General features: G+C 41.8%; 1 protein-coding gene across 3 annotated transcripts in view; it reads right to left on the reverse strand.

The window, feature by feature from the left end:
- Nucleotides 1-246: 246 nt before the first annotated feature.
- CCDC66 (coiled-coil domain containing 66) overlaps nucleotides 247-18,401 on the reverse strand; it is a 58,582-nt gene continuing 40,427 nt past the window's right edge. For 2 of the 3 annotated variants that reach the window (XM_038772581.1, XM_038772580.1), the window contains exons 11-18: nucleotides 17,503-17,664; nucleotides 15,631-15,775; nucleotides 14,746-14,883; nucleotides 13,290-13,786; nucleotides 11,184-11,221; nucleotides 7,720-8,000; nucleotides 2,258-2,388; nucleotides 247-446 (exon numbers count right to left, since the gene is read on the reverse strand). In XM_038772581.1, the coding sequence (XP_038628509.1) occupies nucleotides 345-446; nucleotides 2,258-2,388; nucleotides 7,720-8,000; nucleotides 11,184-11,221; nucleotides 13,290-13,786; nucleotides 14,746-14,883; nucleotides 15,631-15,775; nucleotides 17,503-17,664 (1,494 nt within the window). In that variant the 3' untranslated portion in view covers nucleotides 247-344. Of the gene's footprint in view, nucleotides 447-2,257; nucleotides 2,389-7,719; nucleotides 8,001-10,261; nucleotides 10,605-11,183; nucleotides 11,222-13,289; nucleotides 13,787-14,745; nucleotides 14,884-15,630; nucleotides 15,776-17,502; nucleotides 17,665-18,401 lie in introns of those variants that run through there. The other variant, XM_038772582.1, reaches the window with a different exon arrangement.

Raw genomic sequence — 18,401 nt, forward strand, 5'->3', positions numbered from 1 at the left:
ACAAGTATAAATGGCAAGTAGTGTAGAAAATACACACACACACACACACACACACACACACACACACACACACACAAAGTAAGCACTTAACAAAAACCACCATTATTATTATTAAGGGCTTTTCACGGTTGTATAGCATGAAGATAGTTTGTAAACGCTTCTCAGTAATACACCCTCCCCTGTTTTAAAATGACCATTTCCATGAATACTTAACACACACTCTTTGGTTTCAATAAAAATGATTTCTTAAAATAGAACTGACCCAAAATGTTTTATTATACAATTTCATGTTACACATTCTGAACAAAATTTTGATGCACTAGGATCACAGCCACACATGTCCATTAATACTTTTTTGAACACTGATGTAGGAAGCCATGATTCGCTTTACTTGAAGTTGTCGCAATGAGACTAGTTTCCAACTCCTTCTGCTTCTGGAGTAGACCCTGCAATGATAGTGGTGTTATTAGAATGGTAGCAAAAGTGACAGCATACAGGACTGGATCCACTCCTGACCCAGAGGTATTTCCTACTACTTATGTTCTTAGGATAATGGGGCTTAGATTGCAAAAACCCAGGTTTAAGCCTCTGTCAAATCATGATTAGCCTCCAGCATCTCTTCCCCCTCCCACACCTCCAATACTTACTGCTACTACTTTTCCAAAACCCATCTCCTCAGCAGTGGCTTTAACAGCTCCCCAGTCAGCTCTCCCCATCTTTTCTAACAGCTTTCTTCACCTGCTGTTCCCCAACACACCTTAGAATGAGTGAACCTTGCTCCCGACAATCCCATCCCTTACATATCTTCAGGTCCTTGGCCCTCTTCTCTGTCAAAGTCCTTCAGTTATACCTTTGCTCTGTATCCTAGAAAGAGGGAGGAGTACAGAGAGAACTCTCTCTCTCTCTCTCTCTCTCTCTCTCCTCTCATTTGTTGGCCTATTCTTATCTTCTCTCCCTGGCCTCCCCACAAACACTTGCCAGCACTTGGGCACTCAACAAATACTTTTGATTAACTTTATATTATTGATTCAGATGTCACCTGACATGTACTTGTTCCATGGGGTTTCCTTCCTGTGTTCATTAGATTGCAAACTCCTTAAGGATAGGGGCTGAGAAAGTATAGTAGAAGGAAAGGAGAAATGCTTACTACAGGTCCTGCATACAATACATTCATTCATTCATTCAATCGTATTTATTGAGCGCTTACTGTGTGCACAGCACTGTACTAAGCACTTAGGAAGTACAAGTTGGCAACAGATAGAGACGGTCCCTACCCAACAACGGGCTCACAGTCTAGAAGGGGGAGACAGACAACAAAACAAAATATATTAACAAAATAAAATAGAATAGTAAATCTGTACAAGTAAAATAAATAGAGTAATAAATCTGTACAAACATATATACAGGTACTGTGGGGAGGGGAAGGAGGTAGAGCAGGGGGGGAGGGGGAGAGGAAGGAGGGGGCTCAGTCTGGGAAGGCCTCCTGGAGGAGGTGAGCTCTCAGTAGGGCTTTGAAGGGAGGAAGAGAGCTAGCTTGGCGAATGTGTGGAGGGAGGGCATTCCAGGCCAGGGGGAGGACGTGAGCCGGGGGTCGAGGGTGGGACAGGAGAGAACGAGGCACAGTGAGGAGGTTAGCGGCAGAGGATGCGGGCTGGGCTGTAGAAGGAAAGAAGGGAGGTGAGGTAGGAGGGGGCGAGGTGATGGGGAGCCTTGAAGCCGAGAGTGAGGAGTTTTTGCCTGATGCGTAGGCTGACTGGTAGCCACTGGAGATTTTTGAGGAGGGGAGTAACGTGCCCAGAGCGTTTCTGCGCAAAGATTATTCAGGCAGCAGCGTGAAGTATAGACTGAAGTGGGGAGAGACAGGAGGATGGGAGAGCAGAGAGGAGGCTGATGCAGTAATCCAGTTGGGATAGGATGAGAGATTGAACCAGCAGGGTAGCGGTTTGGATGAAGAGGAAAGAGCAGATCTTGGCGATGTTGTGGAGGTGAGACCGGCAGTTTTTGGTGATGGATTGGATGTGAGGGATGAACGAGAGAGCTGAGTCGAGGATGACAAGTGTTCAGTAAATATGGAATGTAATCATCATCATCATCATCATCAATCGTATTTATTGAGCGCTTACTATGTGCAGAGCACTGTACTAAGCGCTTGGGAAGTACAAATTGGCAACATATAGAGACAGTCCCTACCCAACAGTGGGCTCACAGTCTAAAAATCATAAGTCACACGTGCATACTTGAAAGCTGTAGTTCATACCTGTCTCAGTTCTGATAGTCCCTTGAGGATTGCTTGCTGCCTGTCTCTGTTTTTCACCAAACTGGGATTCAGAAGTGGATCTCTCACATGATCAGAGCTAAATAGCTGTCGTATGTGGCCAGAATGTGAAGCTACATTAAGAATAATAATATTATTAATAACAATAATAATAATTTGACATGGGATCAACATTGTTTCACTTATAAGAATATAATTAGAATTATGAAGTTTTTAATATCAAGATGCAATGCTTTCTCAGGGAATGCATTTTATATAAAATCTCAAAAGTATTTTCTATGAGTAATTCGGTTTCAATAGAATTCTGCCTATGTAAACATTATTCCACATTGATTTTTTTTTCCATAAATTTTAGTGCAACCGATTTTCCAGAAGTTGACATTATGTAGTCAGGTGCTTTGGCTCTGCCAACGTATTCTGCTGTGCCCACTTGATGGGAATATGTGGGGTAATGGCCCCGCGTGGAGTTAGCAGCACGGAGGAGATGCCATTAGCTGTAGCTAACCCACCCTCCCCATCAGTACTGAAAAGAGGCCGTAGGAAGAGCCAACATGGTGTATCTTTCTTCTCTCTGTAGGAGGGGTGTGGCCTAATGAACTGTGGGATTCCCACCGTTCATTATCACCGGGTGGCAGGGTAAGTTGGGGCTGTTTGTCACTTGAGGTAGCACTTGGAAAGGTGAGCTGCACTCGATCTGCTGCAGTCATAAGGAAGCAGTAGCGGTGCCAAAGGTGGGCCAGCCAGGCAGGAGCCCCTGTGGGAGGGCAGCGCACCGGGCAAGGACGTGAGAGCAGTCCTGGCCCAGCAGGCAAGCTAAGTAATGGACAGCTCCTCCTGTTCCTGTGAGGAGGGGCCATGGCTACAGTCCCACACTAGAGTGGGTAGCCCCATGACATCCCTGCGAAAAGGCCCACAATCACAACCTTTACGGCCAAGCATGCAGTGCTTTTTGTGGCTCAATGCCTGTGTTGTGGTGGCTTATGTCAGATCCCTGATGGGCACACTGTTTTCCCTGAGTGTGTGTGTAACTGCTGCTTTTTAGAAAGATGCTCCCACAATGCAGCAGCTCTGGTGCGTCATCCTCTGTCTCGTCTCCCTAGGCCACCTGAACCCAGTAAGGACCCAAAAGCCGCAATGGAAAAAAAGAGGGAGTATGTGTTCTTTGCTCATCCTCCTCCCCGTTTAATTCACCCCCCCCCCCAACTCTTTTTCCTTCCTTCCCCCTTCACATCTCATCCCTCAGTGCTCTGTCAAGTTCATTCCATGTTCAAAATGAAAAGTTGGCTCTCTTGCCTGCCATAAGACATGTTTTCACTATGCATGCTGGCTGGAAACTTGTCCAACAGCACCAAGCATATCTGGTTACAGCAGGTTCTTGTTAGAAATTGTGTATGCCCAAGTGGGTGGTATTGGACCTAGCAGGTACAGTATTGCAAGTCTTACTTTAACATGGGGTTTGGAATAATTCTCACATTATAGGACTACTGACTACATTTTGTAATGCAAGCACTTAGCAGTGCTTGGCACAGAATAAGCATTTCATGAATATAATAATAATAATAATGGTTTCTATTTAGCAGACTGGCCAGTAGGTGCCATTTCTTCCAGCCAGGCTTTACTTTTTCTATTTGGGCCTGGGTTAGCCCTGGGGTCAATAGATTCCAGGTTCCTTGAGTATTATGGTGTTCTGATGAAAGGTGTTTCCATGTCAATATCACACTTTAAGATGCGTTTGGATTGCTTGGGGCCTGTCCAGCATGATGAGAATACTGGCCAGGGGTATGTGTTCTACACCTGACAGAAAAACTGCAGTACGTTACTCCAAATGATCACTTTCTAGGGCGAAAGTGTTTTCTTGTATTAGTTGTGAATCCGCAACCCTCAAGGGGTGTTTCCTTTTCATTTCATTCATTCATTCAATCGTATTTATTGAGCGCTTACTGTGTGCAGAGCACTGTACTAAGCACTTGGGAAGTACAAGTTGGCAACATATAGAGACGGTCCCTACCCAACAACGGGCTCACAGTCTAGAAGGGGGAGACAAACAACAAAATAAAACATGTGGACAGGTGTCAAGTCATCAGAATGAATAGAAATAGAGCTAGATGTACATCATTAACAAATAAATAGAATAGTAAATATGTACAAGTAAAATAAATAGAGTAATAAATCTGTACAAACATATATACAGGTGCTGTGGGGAGGGGAAGGAGGTAGAGCAGGGGGATGGGGGGGGAGAGGAAGGAGGGGGCTCAGCCTGGGAAGGCCTCCTGGAGAAGGTGAGCTCTCAGTAGGGCTTTGAAGGGAGGAAGAGAGCTAGCTTGGCGGATGTGCGGAGGGAGGGCATTCCAGGCCAGGGGGAGGATGTGGGCCGGGGGTCAGCGGCGGGACAGGCGAGAATGAGGCACAGTGAGGAGGTTAGCGGCAGAGGAGCGGAGGGTGCAAGCTGGGCTGTAGAAGGAAAGAAGGGAGGTGAGGTAGGAGGGGGCGAGGTAATGGAGAACCTTGAAGCCGAGAGTGAGGAGTTTTTGCCTGATGTGTAGGTTGACTGGTAGCCACTGGAGATTTTTGAGGAGGGGAGTAACATGCCCAGAGTGTTTCTGCACAGAGATGATCCGGGCAGCAGCGTGAAGTATAGACTGAAGTGGGGAGAGACAGGAGGATGGGAGATCAGAGAGGAGGCTGATGCAGTAATCCAGTCAGGATAGGATGAGAGATTGAACCAGCAGGGTAGCGGTTTGGATGGAGAGGAAAGGGCGGATCTTGGCGATGTTGCGGAGGTGAGACTGGCAGGTTTTGGTGACGGATTGGATGTGAGGGGTGAATAAGAGAGCAGAGTCGAGGATGACACCAAGGTTGCGGGCTTGAGAGACGGGAAGGATGGTAGTGCCGTCTACAGTGATGGGAAAGTCAGGGAGAGGGCAGGGTTTGGGAGGGAAGATAAGGAGTTCCGTTCCTTGTTCTAGTATGATGGGATGTGGTGTTGTCATCTTATCCACTCATTTCAATTTTTTTTTTTGTAAGCTTCTATTGTATCATTTCTTGACTGTTCCTGCCCCCAGCCACCGGCCCGCCAGCCCAAACTCACTCCTTTGTCTTCACAAAATGTGAAGTCCTAATTTTTTGCTATTTCCCATAGGCACTGGGGCCATTTGTTCCAGGAGGGACTGTGCTCCTCTGGGTTGCCTAGCTCTTGCTAGCCTGCCCTGTCCTTTGGAGCTGCTACCTCTACCTCCTGTCCCCAGGGTCTGTGGAGTTCTGGTCATCCTCACTGGGCATGAGGACCAGGCCGGAGGGTACTCTCACTCCCAGCTTTTATGTCTATAAGGATAAGCCTTCTAGAAGCATGGCACCCTTTTCCTGCCTGGCATTGCTGCTGCCCACCCGCTACCATAATCAATAGTGGCAGTGACACTAGGGAGGGAAGGGGCACAGAGTAGCTTAGGGGCCCCCAGGAATAAGGACCAGAAGAGAAGGTGGAGGAGGAGGAGATGGCGACAACACAGCAGAGAAGGTGAGCTAACTCCCTTGAGCATCTACTGAGTATGGCACTCTGTACTAAGTGCTTAGGAAAGAACACTATAGAAGATAGTCTTGGGTGCCCTCTCACATTTCTCTCCCTCCTTTCCTTCTTTCATCCCTTGTACTCTCACTGCACGGTTCGTCCTCACACTCCAAATGAAAAGTTGACACCCCTGCTATCCTCATAAGTTGGTCCAAGCTCCTGCTCAGTTTGATTTCCCTTGATGAGTTTCTCTCATCAAATGTGTGGAGTGCACTGTTCTTTTATAGCACCATTTCATTATGTAGTTTGAATGGAAAGTTATTATGGAAGCTTCTTTTCTTTTTCTTTTAAAATGGTATTTGTTAAGTGCTTACTATAATACTAATAATGATGGTATTTGTTAAGCACTTACTGTGTACTAAGCACTGTTCTAAGCGCTGGGGTAGATACAAGGTAATCAGATTGTCCCATGTGGGGATCACAATCTTAATCCCCATTTTACAGATGAGGTAACCGAGGCACAGACGTTAAGTGACTTGCCCAAGGTCACACAGCAGACAAGTGGCAGAGCCAGGATTAGAATTCTGGTCCTTCTGTCTTCCAAGTCCACGCTCTATCCACTAGGCCACGGCTGCTCTTCTACAGTGGAAGTCATTTTTGAGCAAATGAGAGTTCAATTGGCACAAAATAGATGGAAGAAGGAAAAGGGCCACATGACAGTTCATTACATCTAGTCCCTTAATGTCTGTTTCTTGGGAGTGATTCTGCAGTATACTAGAGTCCTAGCAGGGCTGATCTAATCTGATCAGGAAACGGTTTTCTGAACGGAAACTGCAGCCCCTCTTATGCTTTCCTGGAGCTTCCTATGACCTGGAAGGGCTTTTCCTGCCTCCTTTTCCTAAAAGTGGGAAAAGTAGTTTGAAATTTCCTGGTCTAATTCTTTAGCTGGTAATTAAGTTATTGTAGAACCAAGTCCTGACAATCCTGAATTTAACTTAATATAATGTTTGATTTACAGGTAATAGATTGTCATAACCAGTTGAGCCCACCTGCTTAGGGCTTTGCAATCTCCCGCTCAAGAACAAATTAGCCCATTTGACTTTGTCTCCATTTAACACAACATATTATATTGACTGATTCCTTTAGTGCCATATGCTCCCTAAATGATCTCAGATTCTACCACCCTGCCTGGTTTTGAAGGGGGACTCACTAGCCTACAATTTCTGGACTTCTTTTTTATTTTTTGTTTTCATTGGGAGTTAAAGTGTTTCAGCCCTTGAATATAATGGAATAATTAGCAATGATAGGTTACCACACTTGCCAGGAGTTCTACAACTTCCCCTAGGAGTTCCTTTGGAACTCTCAGGTTGGCACCATTTGGGGTGTATTAATTTGATACAGTTCCATTGACCTGTCTGTTTAAAAAAAATAGGCAACAGCTCTCTTCAAAGCTATCTCTCCTTGTATACTTTGATTAAAAAAAATGGTCTTATTGCCACCATAACAGGCTTCCTGTTTTTGAAGACTAGGGCCTGACTGCTGTTTGTGGCATGATCCAAAACTGGAATAGGAAGCCCAGAACACTCAGTTTAAGGAGATACTAGGCACTTGCCTATTAGGCATAGTTTACAGTGCCCAGATTGGCACTCTTGCTCCTCTTTCTCTGCAGCCAGTGATCTTGGGAGAATGGGCCTATTGGGGCGGGGGTGGGAGGGGAGAGATACAAAGTAGAGGGCTTTTATTAATCTTTTCTGTGCAAGTTCGCAAATTTTACTTTTAAATACCCATGGCTCCCCCTTACTTTTTAGTTGATTATGCTACTCTGTCTTCCTCACTTCATTTACTTTTGCCAATCAATCAATTGTATTTATTGGGAGCTTACTGTGTGCAGAGCCAAAAAGCAGTTTTCCCCAGTGATTAAGTTTTACTGTTGCCTTACCATTCTCATGTTGATTTTGAGGATCATGTGTTGAAGGTCTGGACATTGGTGCATCTGGATCAAGATAGTAGACTTCATTTGTTCGAACATAAGGAATAAAATGAGAAGCAGGCCATTCAGGTTCAGTCACTCCAGTAGTTGATTCTAATTGTAAGTTATCAACATGGATATTTTGTTCTGTTCCAATATTGCTATTTTTTACAGGGAGATCCAGTGAATTTAATTGCCTTTGTGCCTGGTGTAGTCTGTTTTTTACTGCTGGAACAGGAGGTGAATCAGACCTATCAAAAATAAATGAGAAAGTCCAGCATAAAGAGAATTTTATTAAACTGCAGTTTTAATTTAAAATGTTTTATCCTGTAAGCACAGACTCCTCACTGGTCTAAGGTTCTGCACAACCTCACTCCTATCTACTCCCTATTTCATTTATCCAAAATGTTCTGCACATGTTTAACCCATCCATGTCTGCATCAAAGCAGGAACCCTGACTCATTCTACTCTTAATTATTCACTTTCTTCTCCCACAACACCCCAACACCCACTCTTCATTCCCCACCCCTTCCCCAAGATCACCATGCCTTATTTTTGACTATTCCATCGCCAACCCCTTGTTTCTGCCTGAATATCCCTCCCCTTTCAGAGCCTCCAGATTACAACTCTCCCCATCTTCAAAGCCCTTCTGAAATCCCACCTTCTGGAGTAGGCATTCCCCCATTTATTCTACTCCACCCCAGCTCATTTCATCCCAATGATCATTTCAGCACTTACCTCTGCATCTTTCCTTCCTCTTCTATCTTTAAATTATTTTGTGTGTCTCTCCTGTTAGATTATGAATTCATTGAGGACAGGGATTGTTTCTTCTATCTCAAGTTATTCTCCCAAGTACATAGTACAGTGCTCTGTACACATCAGGTGCACAGTACTATTGCTTGATTGATAACCATTAATATTTTAACTTTACCCATGTGCAGATAAATCACTGAAAAATATTTAAACACCCTTAAGCATCTCCTGTGAACTAATATGGCTAGCTGTCAGTGTGGAAGCCTACAACATTAGAGGGGAAAATACAAGATTCCTTTTCTTTGTTCTATTTACAATACTGTTTTTAAAGCTATAGGGCTGTTTAACACCAAGGGGTAATAATAACACCTTGCATTGGGATGGCGTTCAAAAAATATTTCCAAGATGCTCTCATATCCATTCTTTCATTTTACCCTCATATCCTTATGAGGAATTTCCAGTTTTACAGATGAGGAAACTGGCACCCAAATGAAGTGGTTCCCTAACCCCTCCCCGCAACAAGGTCTCACTAGGCTAGCGGTGGAGCTAGACCTAAAACTCACATCTCCTGATTTCTGTACCTGGGCCTTTGCCTAGTCGAGATTACCTAATGATTTACAGAAACTAACCCCTCTCAGCTTTATGTAGGGCTATCAAAATAAAAGTACAGCTTCAACCTGGAAAGAGATATGAAACGTCTTTCCCTACAGCTGAAGGAAAAACGACAACCACTAGTGAGACTGCCAGGGTAATTTTCACTTTCGAAGCTCAAAAACTATCTTCTGCAGCAAACTAAGAGAGTTGAGAGGTTAGCCATAGCCTCTAGGCAGACTGTTGGGTATTTTATGCCCGCAACATCTTTCTTTTCAGTTTCTTCCAACACAATTTTGTTTTATTCTATACATAATGGGGATAGACCTGAGAGTGGAGCTCCCTATCTGGTGTAAGTAATGTCAAAAACATAAAAAAAGTCAATACAAAAATCTACAGGAAAAAAAACCACAGTTAAACTGAGAGGTGTTTTTAGAGTCAACATTCTGTAATCTTAAAATAACTTGATAGGTTACAGAAGATAAAAAAGTGGGGTTTTCAAGCGTAAATAGAATTCCCTTGGTTGTTAAATTAAAGTGGTGATGCCAACAATTCAAACTTTATGAAGATGTGATGGTTTTACCATACACTTCTATATAAGGTACGAAATGAAGAAACCAGCTAAAGAAAATGGTTACTCTGGAAAAGAGGTAGGAACGTCCAACACCAAGAAAATGGAAAGAATGATGGGATGGAGTTAGCCAATGAGGAAGTGGTGAAGATGGGGGAGAAAGAACGAAAAGATTACATTACACAAGTAGAAAAAAACTCAGAATTCTCACCCGCCTCTTTCCTAAGTCCACTCTGCTGCTCAGCTTTCCCAGCTTATTAGGTTTCTATGGAGAATGACCTCACAACCATCTCCAACTTATAAACAATATGATGATTTATATACCTACAGTAATAAGACTGCATTTTTAAAAAACCCCCGCAATTCAGACTTTAGTCCAAATCTGAGGTTTAATTATATCAATTCCTTTTCCATTAGTTTATTAATAAATGATGATCATGACAATAGTTTAAAAGATGCTACTAACATTTTATGTTGTACTTTCCCAAGTGCTTAATATGGTGCATTGGCCCCAGTGGACGCTCAATAAATACTATCACGACTATTTAATAAGTACCAACTTTAATTCCTATAAAAAAGGCAACAAAAATAGGGTTTGGACACAAGAAAATAACAGCTTATGATGCTTGATGTTCTAAAGATGACATGTATTAAAATCCAAGAAATGTATGTTGTCCGTTGAATACACATTTAATATTAAGATTTTAACAAGACTATTCACACTAGAAGGCACAAATGATGCCTCTAGATTATCCAATTCGTTTAGAATAAAACAGTCAAGAATTACAAACTCGGAATTAGAGGGCCAAAGTTAAGAGAAAATGGTTACAGGAAAGGGCACTCTCCACTGGAAACTTTAAGTTTCTTCCTTAAAAATCACCTAGGCATTGAATGAAGCTTTCAATTTCACTGAGTATCTTTCCTTAGTGAGTAACTGATTCTGAAAAGAAAATCATGAAGACACCCTTAAACTTATAGGGTTATTAACACTGTGTAAAAGAAATAATGCCAAATATGAACAGATATCCTTGGGGGCAAATACACTACGGAGACAGCCAGGACTCTAACCAACCACGGAATACCTCCTTGAGCACTAATGAGTCTCAACAGGCTCATTCAGTGGCCGGCTGTTATCTGAATCCTTCTGCTCCTCCTCCAGGACCCCTCAAAATAGGCCCAAATAGGCCAGCAGGTATAGCCCCTTTACATTACTGTTTACCTGCAGAATGGGATGGGCATGACAAAAGACAGTCTCACGGCTAGTTCTCCCAGAGCCTTCTGAAAGAAGGAGGGGCTAAAATACAGAGTCAAATAACGCCCTCGCAAGCCAAGAGCTTTGTGTTTTGGTTTCCCCTCCTGTCGAGCTGAATTTCATTAACAGGCCCATGAATGGCTTGGGAGAAGCACGGTCTGATTACCCCTAGAGTAAGGTACTAATGACGAGTTCCATCAAAAACAGAAACAGAGTTTCTTTAAGCTCGTAGCCATAACAAACTCCAAAGTTGCTGGTGTGACTTACCTCTCTTTGCTTGAATTACTTTCTTGAAAGTCTTCTTCCTAAATGAAGGCCAAAAAAAAAGCACAAATATGTAGCATTAGCAAAATATTTGATCACTGTAAAAGGGCTTACTTGACCCTTAATAAAACAGAAAACTGTTAGGTAAGTGATTACCTACAGGGAATAGGAAGAGATGATTATAACTCCACAGGACCAAGCACAAAATCACCAAGCCTGCCATGTTATCTTGGTGTTGTGCAGCAAACATTATAGCAAATCTCAATCAGGTGTTAGCAAACAATGTAAACTTGCTACTTCAGGTTGGCAAATGTGACCTATGAACCTTGGGGTGACTTTAAAATAGCCTGGAATTAATCAGACAACTGCGTACAGGGCTCTGTACTAAGCACATAGGTCCCTGTCCTCAAGGCTTTACAATCTAATAGGGCACACAGATGATTTACGCATAGTGGGAAGAAGAGACACAATGACGCTACCACTGTTGAAAGCAGGGATATGGCAGGATAAATAGAAAAATGAGTAGAAATTAATGTAAATCAAGATCCCAAACAATACTTCTTTATTGACTCCCATGCCCACTGCCCACACCAACTGTTTCTGACTAAACTCCATCCTTAAACCATTTGTCCCCCTGCTTCCCCCATCTCTTGACCTTGATGATCTCGCCAGCTATTTCATTAATCAAATGAAAACCATCAGGGATGAACTCCCTAAAATTTTCCCCAAACCTCTCCAGTCCCACCCTTTCCCTTCATCAACTCTCTCATCCTTCCTTGCAGTCACTAAAGAGATCTACTGCCTCCTTTCAAAATCTACCCCCTCCACGTGCACTTCTACTTCCCTCCTTCCTCACCTTATTAAAAACACTTGCCCACTCTGGTAGTCCCTCCCTGATGGCCATCTTCAACTGCTCATTCTCCAATGGCTCCTTCCCTCTGCTTTCAAACAAGCCCATGTATCCCTTAGCCTAAAAAAAAACCCTCCTTCTTCCCCCACTGCACACTTCAGTTACTTATCATCTCATCTCCCTCCTACTACGACTTTCCAAACTCCTCAAAGGAGTTGTTTATACCCATTGCCTCCTCTTCCTCTCCTTGACCCTCTGCAATCTGGCTTCCGCCCCCTCCACTCCACTGAAACTGCCCTCCAATAAGTTCTCCCTCCTACTTAGACTGTGGTACAGCGACACTGTGTCTGACCTGATTAACTTGTATTTGCCCCAGTGCTTAGAACAGTGCCTGACACATAGCACTTAACAAATGCCCTTAAAAAAAAAAAAGAAGATGGGGTGGAAGTGTGTTGGAAAGGCAAGGGTGATAGTTTGTGAAGTTCATGGCTGATGGTGTCTATTTTGATAATAAAATAACTGGCAAGTTCATCAGGAGTTAGAAAGTGGGGAGGTCCAGACTGGACCTTGAGAAGCCCAACCAACTCTGAAAGCTGGGAGAGAGAGGACCAGGGCCAGCTTCTGATTTAAGAAATCCTCAGCATAGAGGGAACTCTTGCTAGGACTGTGAAGTGGAAAAAGCTGAGCTTGGAGCAGTCCTTGTCCTGGGAAACAACTACAGCTCAGAGGGTCCCCTGAGGGCAGCTGAAGCCCACTTGGAAACCTGTTCCAGGGCATCCAAAAATCTGTCCCAGGATTTGTGGTGTGTCAAAGTTGTCATGACAGTTGCTGTAACAATGAGTTACATATGGTTCATCATTAAACTACTCAACTCTGGATCCTACAGATTGCTGTTGCTCTCACCAGCCATACCATGTCTCAAGTTTATGGCTTAATTTTACCAAAAAGCTGGCAGTGCTAATTTCTATACGGAAAACAGAAAAGACCATGCGTTATTTAAAGGCTACAATTTGAACTGTGAGTAAAATTCCTAAAGGAGGAATCCAGTTGATTTCAATGGTGTAAAATACCTGTGGAATTTTATTTTGGAAACACAGCTCTGTAAACATGCTTGCACAGAACTCTGCTCAAAATTTAGGGTGAAGAACTACAAAAGGGTACTATACTAATGTGCTTGGAAGATTATAAAAGTAAAAGATGTGGTCCCTGCGCTCAAGGAGCTTCCAATATAATGTTGTTTAAGATTACCAAAATATTACCTTTCTGTGGCTCCTGGGTCTTGAATCAACTTGCTTTGGGGATGAAGGTGTTGGTTCTGGTGAACCCCCTCTTTTTTGAGACATGTACCCAGGAGTGTTTCTTTCTACCAAATGAAGCAGTTCCATCTGCCGTTGTGCTCTCTTTTCCTCCCTCTGCTTTTGAAGCTGTTTCGGATATCTTTCAGATGCTGGAATATATCTTTTGACTGGTTTGTTTATGTTCCAGTCAGGCCTCTTTCCACTTTTTCCTGTGTGTTGTTTTGCATGTTTCTCTGTCCTTGCATATTGGTCATATCGGTCACTGTAACAACTATTATTTTCTTTTTCTAAGACAGGTGTTTTAGTTTGATGTTGTAGCTTTTTCTTGTTTATTTTACCATTATATTGTCCTTTAAATTCCACAAAAAGATCTGGAGATGGACAATTCACAATCTTCCTATCGATAACTGGCCCAGAGTATACTTCCAGATTGGCAATTCCATGTATGTTAATGTCATCTAAAGTGAAAAAAAAACATTTCATATTAACTTAGTAGTGCAATTAGCACATACAATGAAAATATTGTTTGGTGAACATCTTCATAACAACCCGAATTAGTCAAAAACTTTACTAAAATTTTTGAGAAGTTTCATCTGATGCTCAGAAAAACAAAACATATTAGATAATTCTGTTAATGTCCCTCAATTATTCCAAGTAAAGGAAATATTTACTGCATAATGAGCAGGTAACTGAAATGGGATAGTAGATGTCACTTTTAAATTCGAACAAAGTTTTTCTTTAAGGGAATCATTGATTCTTCCAACTTCTCTAGGATGCAGGAAAAGTCATATGCCATCATTACTGCCAATTTGTACTGCAATGAGGAAGACTACAGTGTGGGGTGATCTGGGCCATTCCACAGCAATTCAATAGTATATGCAGAATTACACAGTCCCTCTGCTAGGTCTGCTAGAGAAGCAGTGTAATGTAGTGGAAAGTGCCCAGATCTTGGAGTCAGAGGACCTAGGTTCCAATCTTGTTTGTACTACTTACCTGCTGTGTGACATTGGGCAAGTCACAAAACTTTGCTGTGCCTCAGTTCCCTCATCTGCAAAGGGGGATTCAATATCTGTTGTCCTGCCTACTTAGACTGTGAACCCCATGTGGGACCTGATTATCCCTGAATCTACCCCAGTGCTTAACAAATTCCACAATTAATTTTTTTTAGATCTGATCTCTAGAATATATCTTTTAGCATTCTGCCCAAATGAGCTTTAAACATATAATCAGCTAGAAAACCAAGGGAGAGAAAGGAGGAAAAGAGAAGGTAAACTTTCAGCCATTCTGGTTTTTAATAAGTCAGTGCTTCTTTCCTAACTTTCCTCTGTAATCTTAAAAATCCATTTAAAATAGAATTATGACTGCTGAAGCATTTCAGATTAAGTTTTTTAAGAAAACCGTAACTTAAAATTAATACCTGTCTGAACAGCAGTATCTTTCCGATGAGGGATTACGAAGTTCAGAGTCATTTTACCACTGCTTTCTTCAGGACAGTCTTGTTTAACATTTGAAAGGCTAATGGTTGATGAGTTACATTCCCTTCTTACTGTGCCACCTGAAAGTGAAAAATAAGTAATTTGGCTGAGTTTGGCATTAGTAACTGTTTGAGGTAGCCCCTCTGTATGTGTAAGACTCAGCACCTGTTCTTGGCTCACTTGAGCTGCATTTGGAGAAGTAGCATGGCCTGGGAGTCAGAGGAGCTGGGTTCTAATCCCTGCTCTGCATGGGTCTGCTGTGTGACTTGGAGCAAGTCACTTAACTTCTCTATGCCTCAGTTACCTAACCAGTAAAACAGGGATTAAAAACTACTCCCTCCTACTTGGACTGTGAGTTCCATGTGGGACAGGGACTGTGTCCAACCTGATTAACTTGTATGTACCCTAGTGTTTAGAACAGTGCTTGGCACACGGTAAACACTTAAGTACCATAATTATTATTTTTATTTGGTTACTGTCTCAGGTTTGCTGGTCATTGCTACACACTGAGCTGCTACTAGCTGCTACTACTACTAGGGTCTACTACTAGAGAACAGTACTAAGACCCATGGGCAGCTTTCCTGCAGCAAAATCAAGGTCAGCAGCCCGGCCTGACTATGGTGTGGAACTCCTCCTCCTCCTCTCCCCGGGACCCTCCTGACCTGTCCCCTTTTCTTTCACCCCTCACGCTACTTCACTTTCTTCTTTATCACTCACCCTACCTCCCCATATAGTTTAGTAGTTACAAAAAAAAAAATGACTTCATTTTAGTAGTCACCCCCACAGAACCAAAATGTTACAAGGAAATTCCAAACTTAATGCTTTACCTCCAAGATTTCTCAGCAGTTTTGAAGTATCATGCCCCTTTTGAGTTAGTTCTCGGATTCTTTGTTCCTGCTTTAATCTTTGTGCCAATTCCTGAGCTCTCTGCATAGTTTGATACAGCTCATTTGTTTTCAGGGCCATAATTTCCTAAAATAAAGAAAATGTATGATAGCATTTGATCTGAGAACATAAGAATTAGTCCTTGGAGGCCCTGATATTCTCAAATGACAAGTCGGACAATTGTTTCTAACTACTTTTCCAGAAATACCATCGAACATATGATAGCTTTTCTTTGCTTATCAATAATCCAGTCCTGAGTTATATGGCTAATACATTGGGTTTAATTAGCACACTAAAAATTGGGTTATCAAACTAGAGAATCTCCTATTAGACTATATGCTCCTTGAGGACAGGGCTTGTATCTATTCACTCAGCTATACTCTCCCAAGCACTTAGTACTCTGCACAGAGTAAGCTCTCAATAAAAACCTCTGACTCACTGATTAATGCCTATACTAATGTGAGGATTTCTTAGTTCAGAATTATTATTTAAGATCATAAACATTTCTCCATAGGATAAATGTTGCTTTACCTTTTCTTTCATGCTTTCATTACCACTGAAGTCAAACAATAGGTTGTTTAGCTTTGAAAATGAATTTTAAAACTATATTTAAATTTTCTTTTATCACAAACACAAGTTTAAATTGGCACAGTCATAGATTTAAAAAATGGCATATCTGTCATAAAAGACCAAACTGCTTTAAAGGAAACATTTTAGTTTCAAGATCCAAAGACTTGATTAAACTGTGAGAATTCTTCATTTATACAAGGTATCTTGAATAAATGCTTTTTCACCTGAAAAAGAAAAGGTCAAGCTGTCCCAATATATAACTGTATACTCAGTTCTGCCATTATGCAAGTTTTCACTATGTGTTTGGCTAGTACGCATGTTAGGAAAGTACGGAATATTCTTTCATCAACATGAGAATCAATGTGGCTTAGTGGAAAGGGACTGGGAGTCAAGAGACCTGGATTCTAATATCAGCTCCACCACTTGTCTGCTGTGACCTTGGACAAGTCACTCAATAACGTTGATTAACTTCTCTGTGCTTCAGCTTCCTCACCTCTAAAATGGGGATTAAATACCTGTTCTTCCTCCTCCTTAGATTATGAGCCTCCTATGGAGCAGGGAATGTATCTAATCTGTTTATATCGGCTCTACCTCAGGGCTTTAGTATAGTGCTTGGTACAGACTAAGTGCTATCAAATACCACAACTATTATTATTGTTATTATTATGAGCCTATAGGGATGTAACACAATTCAGTGTCAGAATTATTTCTGTCCATGCATGTGGCAGATGTGGTAATTACAACGCAAGCTTCTCTAAATGTAGGGTTGTGTAAGGACACAACTCTTGCATTACAGAACTCTATGTATCTCCTAAACTTGACAAACTTTCCACTTTGATTTTTTTAACTAGCCCCAAATTTAACTTCATGAGCACAAAATGAATACTTGCCTGGGAAATAAACAGTGACATCTTTTAGAACATGAGACTTGGGAACCACCCCTGGGTTAAGTAAGACTGTTTTATTAGGGGGTTATGAGCACATAAAACAGCCCCTTGGTATCCTACCACATGGCCAAAATTGTGTTGAACTGCAGATTTGCCAAAGAACAATAGGTGTGAACAGCCTGATTGTAAAGTGCCAGGAGGACAGACTTAAAAACAAGGAATATCCAATGTCACAGTTTTCCAAAGAACATAATATGGTGTTGCCACTGTATCTTTGTTTCTTTTAAAAGTTTAACCCAACAGCTATAAACCTCAATATTTGCTCTTCCAAAGTGTGTAAATTATAATGAAACTTACTTCCTTTTGTTTTTGTTTAAGTACATCTGCTTCAAACTGTTTTAGCATTTCCTCTCGTTCCCGTGCTAAACGGAGCTCTTCTTCTTGTTCCTCCTTTTTTCTTTGTTGTTCTTCTATTTCTTTCTTTTTGCGCTTCTCTTCCACCTGAGCAGTTATGGCTTTCTAGTAACACCAAAAAAAGAAAAAAATATTAGTTCAAAACCTTATTACTATCTGACCTCTCCTCTCTTGGTACTCAAATAATTTACAAAGCAAATATGTTTTGTGCCTTAGAACATTTCTGATTTTATGAAGATAAGCTGAATAGTTAATATTTAAGGACATGTATACCACCGGTAGGCAAAAAATTTATAAATACAGTTGATGATAAAGCTGTTCCGGTTGAGAGGGTTCTAAAGAACGGATGCCAATATTTTCAGCTAAGGTTAGAGATGCGGCCATACATAGTGAAGGAGAAGAGTTCCTTCCACTGAGCTATTCAAAGCTACTGTCTTCTATGCCATATGTGAAATTTTCAGAAATCATTTCAACATTCAAACCATATCTTCTGAGCCAAATTCTAGCTAAGATTAGAAGATTGGCATATAACGTTTCAAAGTGGGAGAACTAAAGTTCCTCAATTGTCCAAGTGCACTTTTTAAAATTCAGGAAGGCTTCCATGGTACACAGTCTATCATGGGTTTAAATTTCTTTAACGTCATATTGATGGGATGTATACATTTTCACTGTTGTAAAATAGGAACTAACAAAGTGAGCAGTTGAAGATGGTGGTTAGGAGCACAATTTTTGGAAAGCAGGAAGGGATGAGGTCAGAGGCTCAAGAGGAAAGGATAGATTTGTGAAAGCAGGCAGGAGATCTCCATTTGATGTTTGAGAAGAATGGATATAAGGGGGAAGAG

This window comes from Tachyglossus aculeatus, chromosome X1 (genome assembly GCF_015852505.1).
Source record: "Tachyglossus aculeatus isolate mTacAcu1 chromosome X1, mTacAcu1.pri, whole genome shotgun sequence".
Lineage (NCBI taxonomy): Eukaryota > Metazoa > Chordata > Mammalia > Monotremata > Tachyglossidae > Tachyglossus > Tachyglossus aculeatus.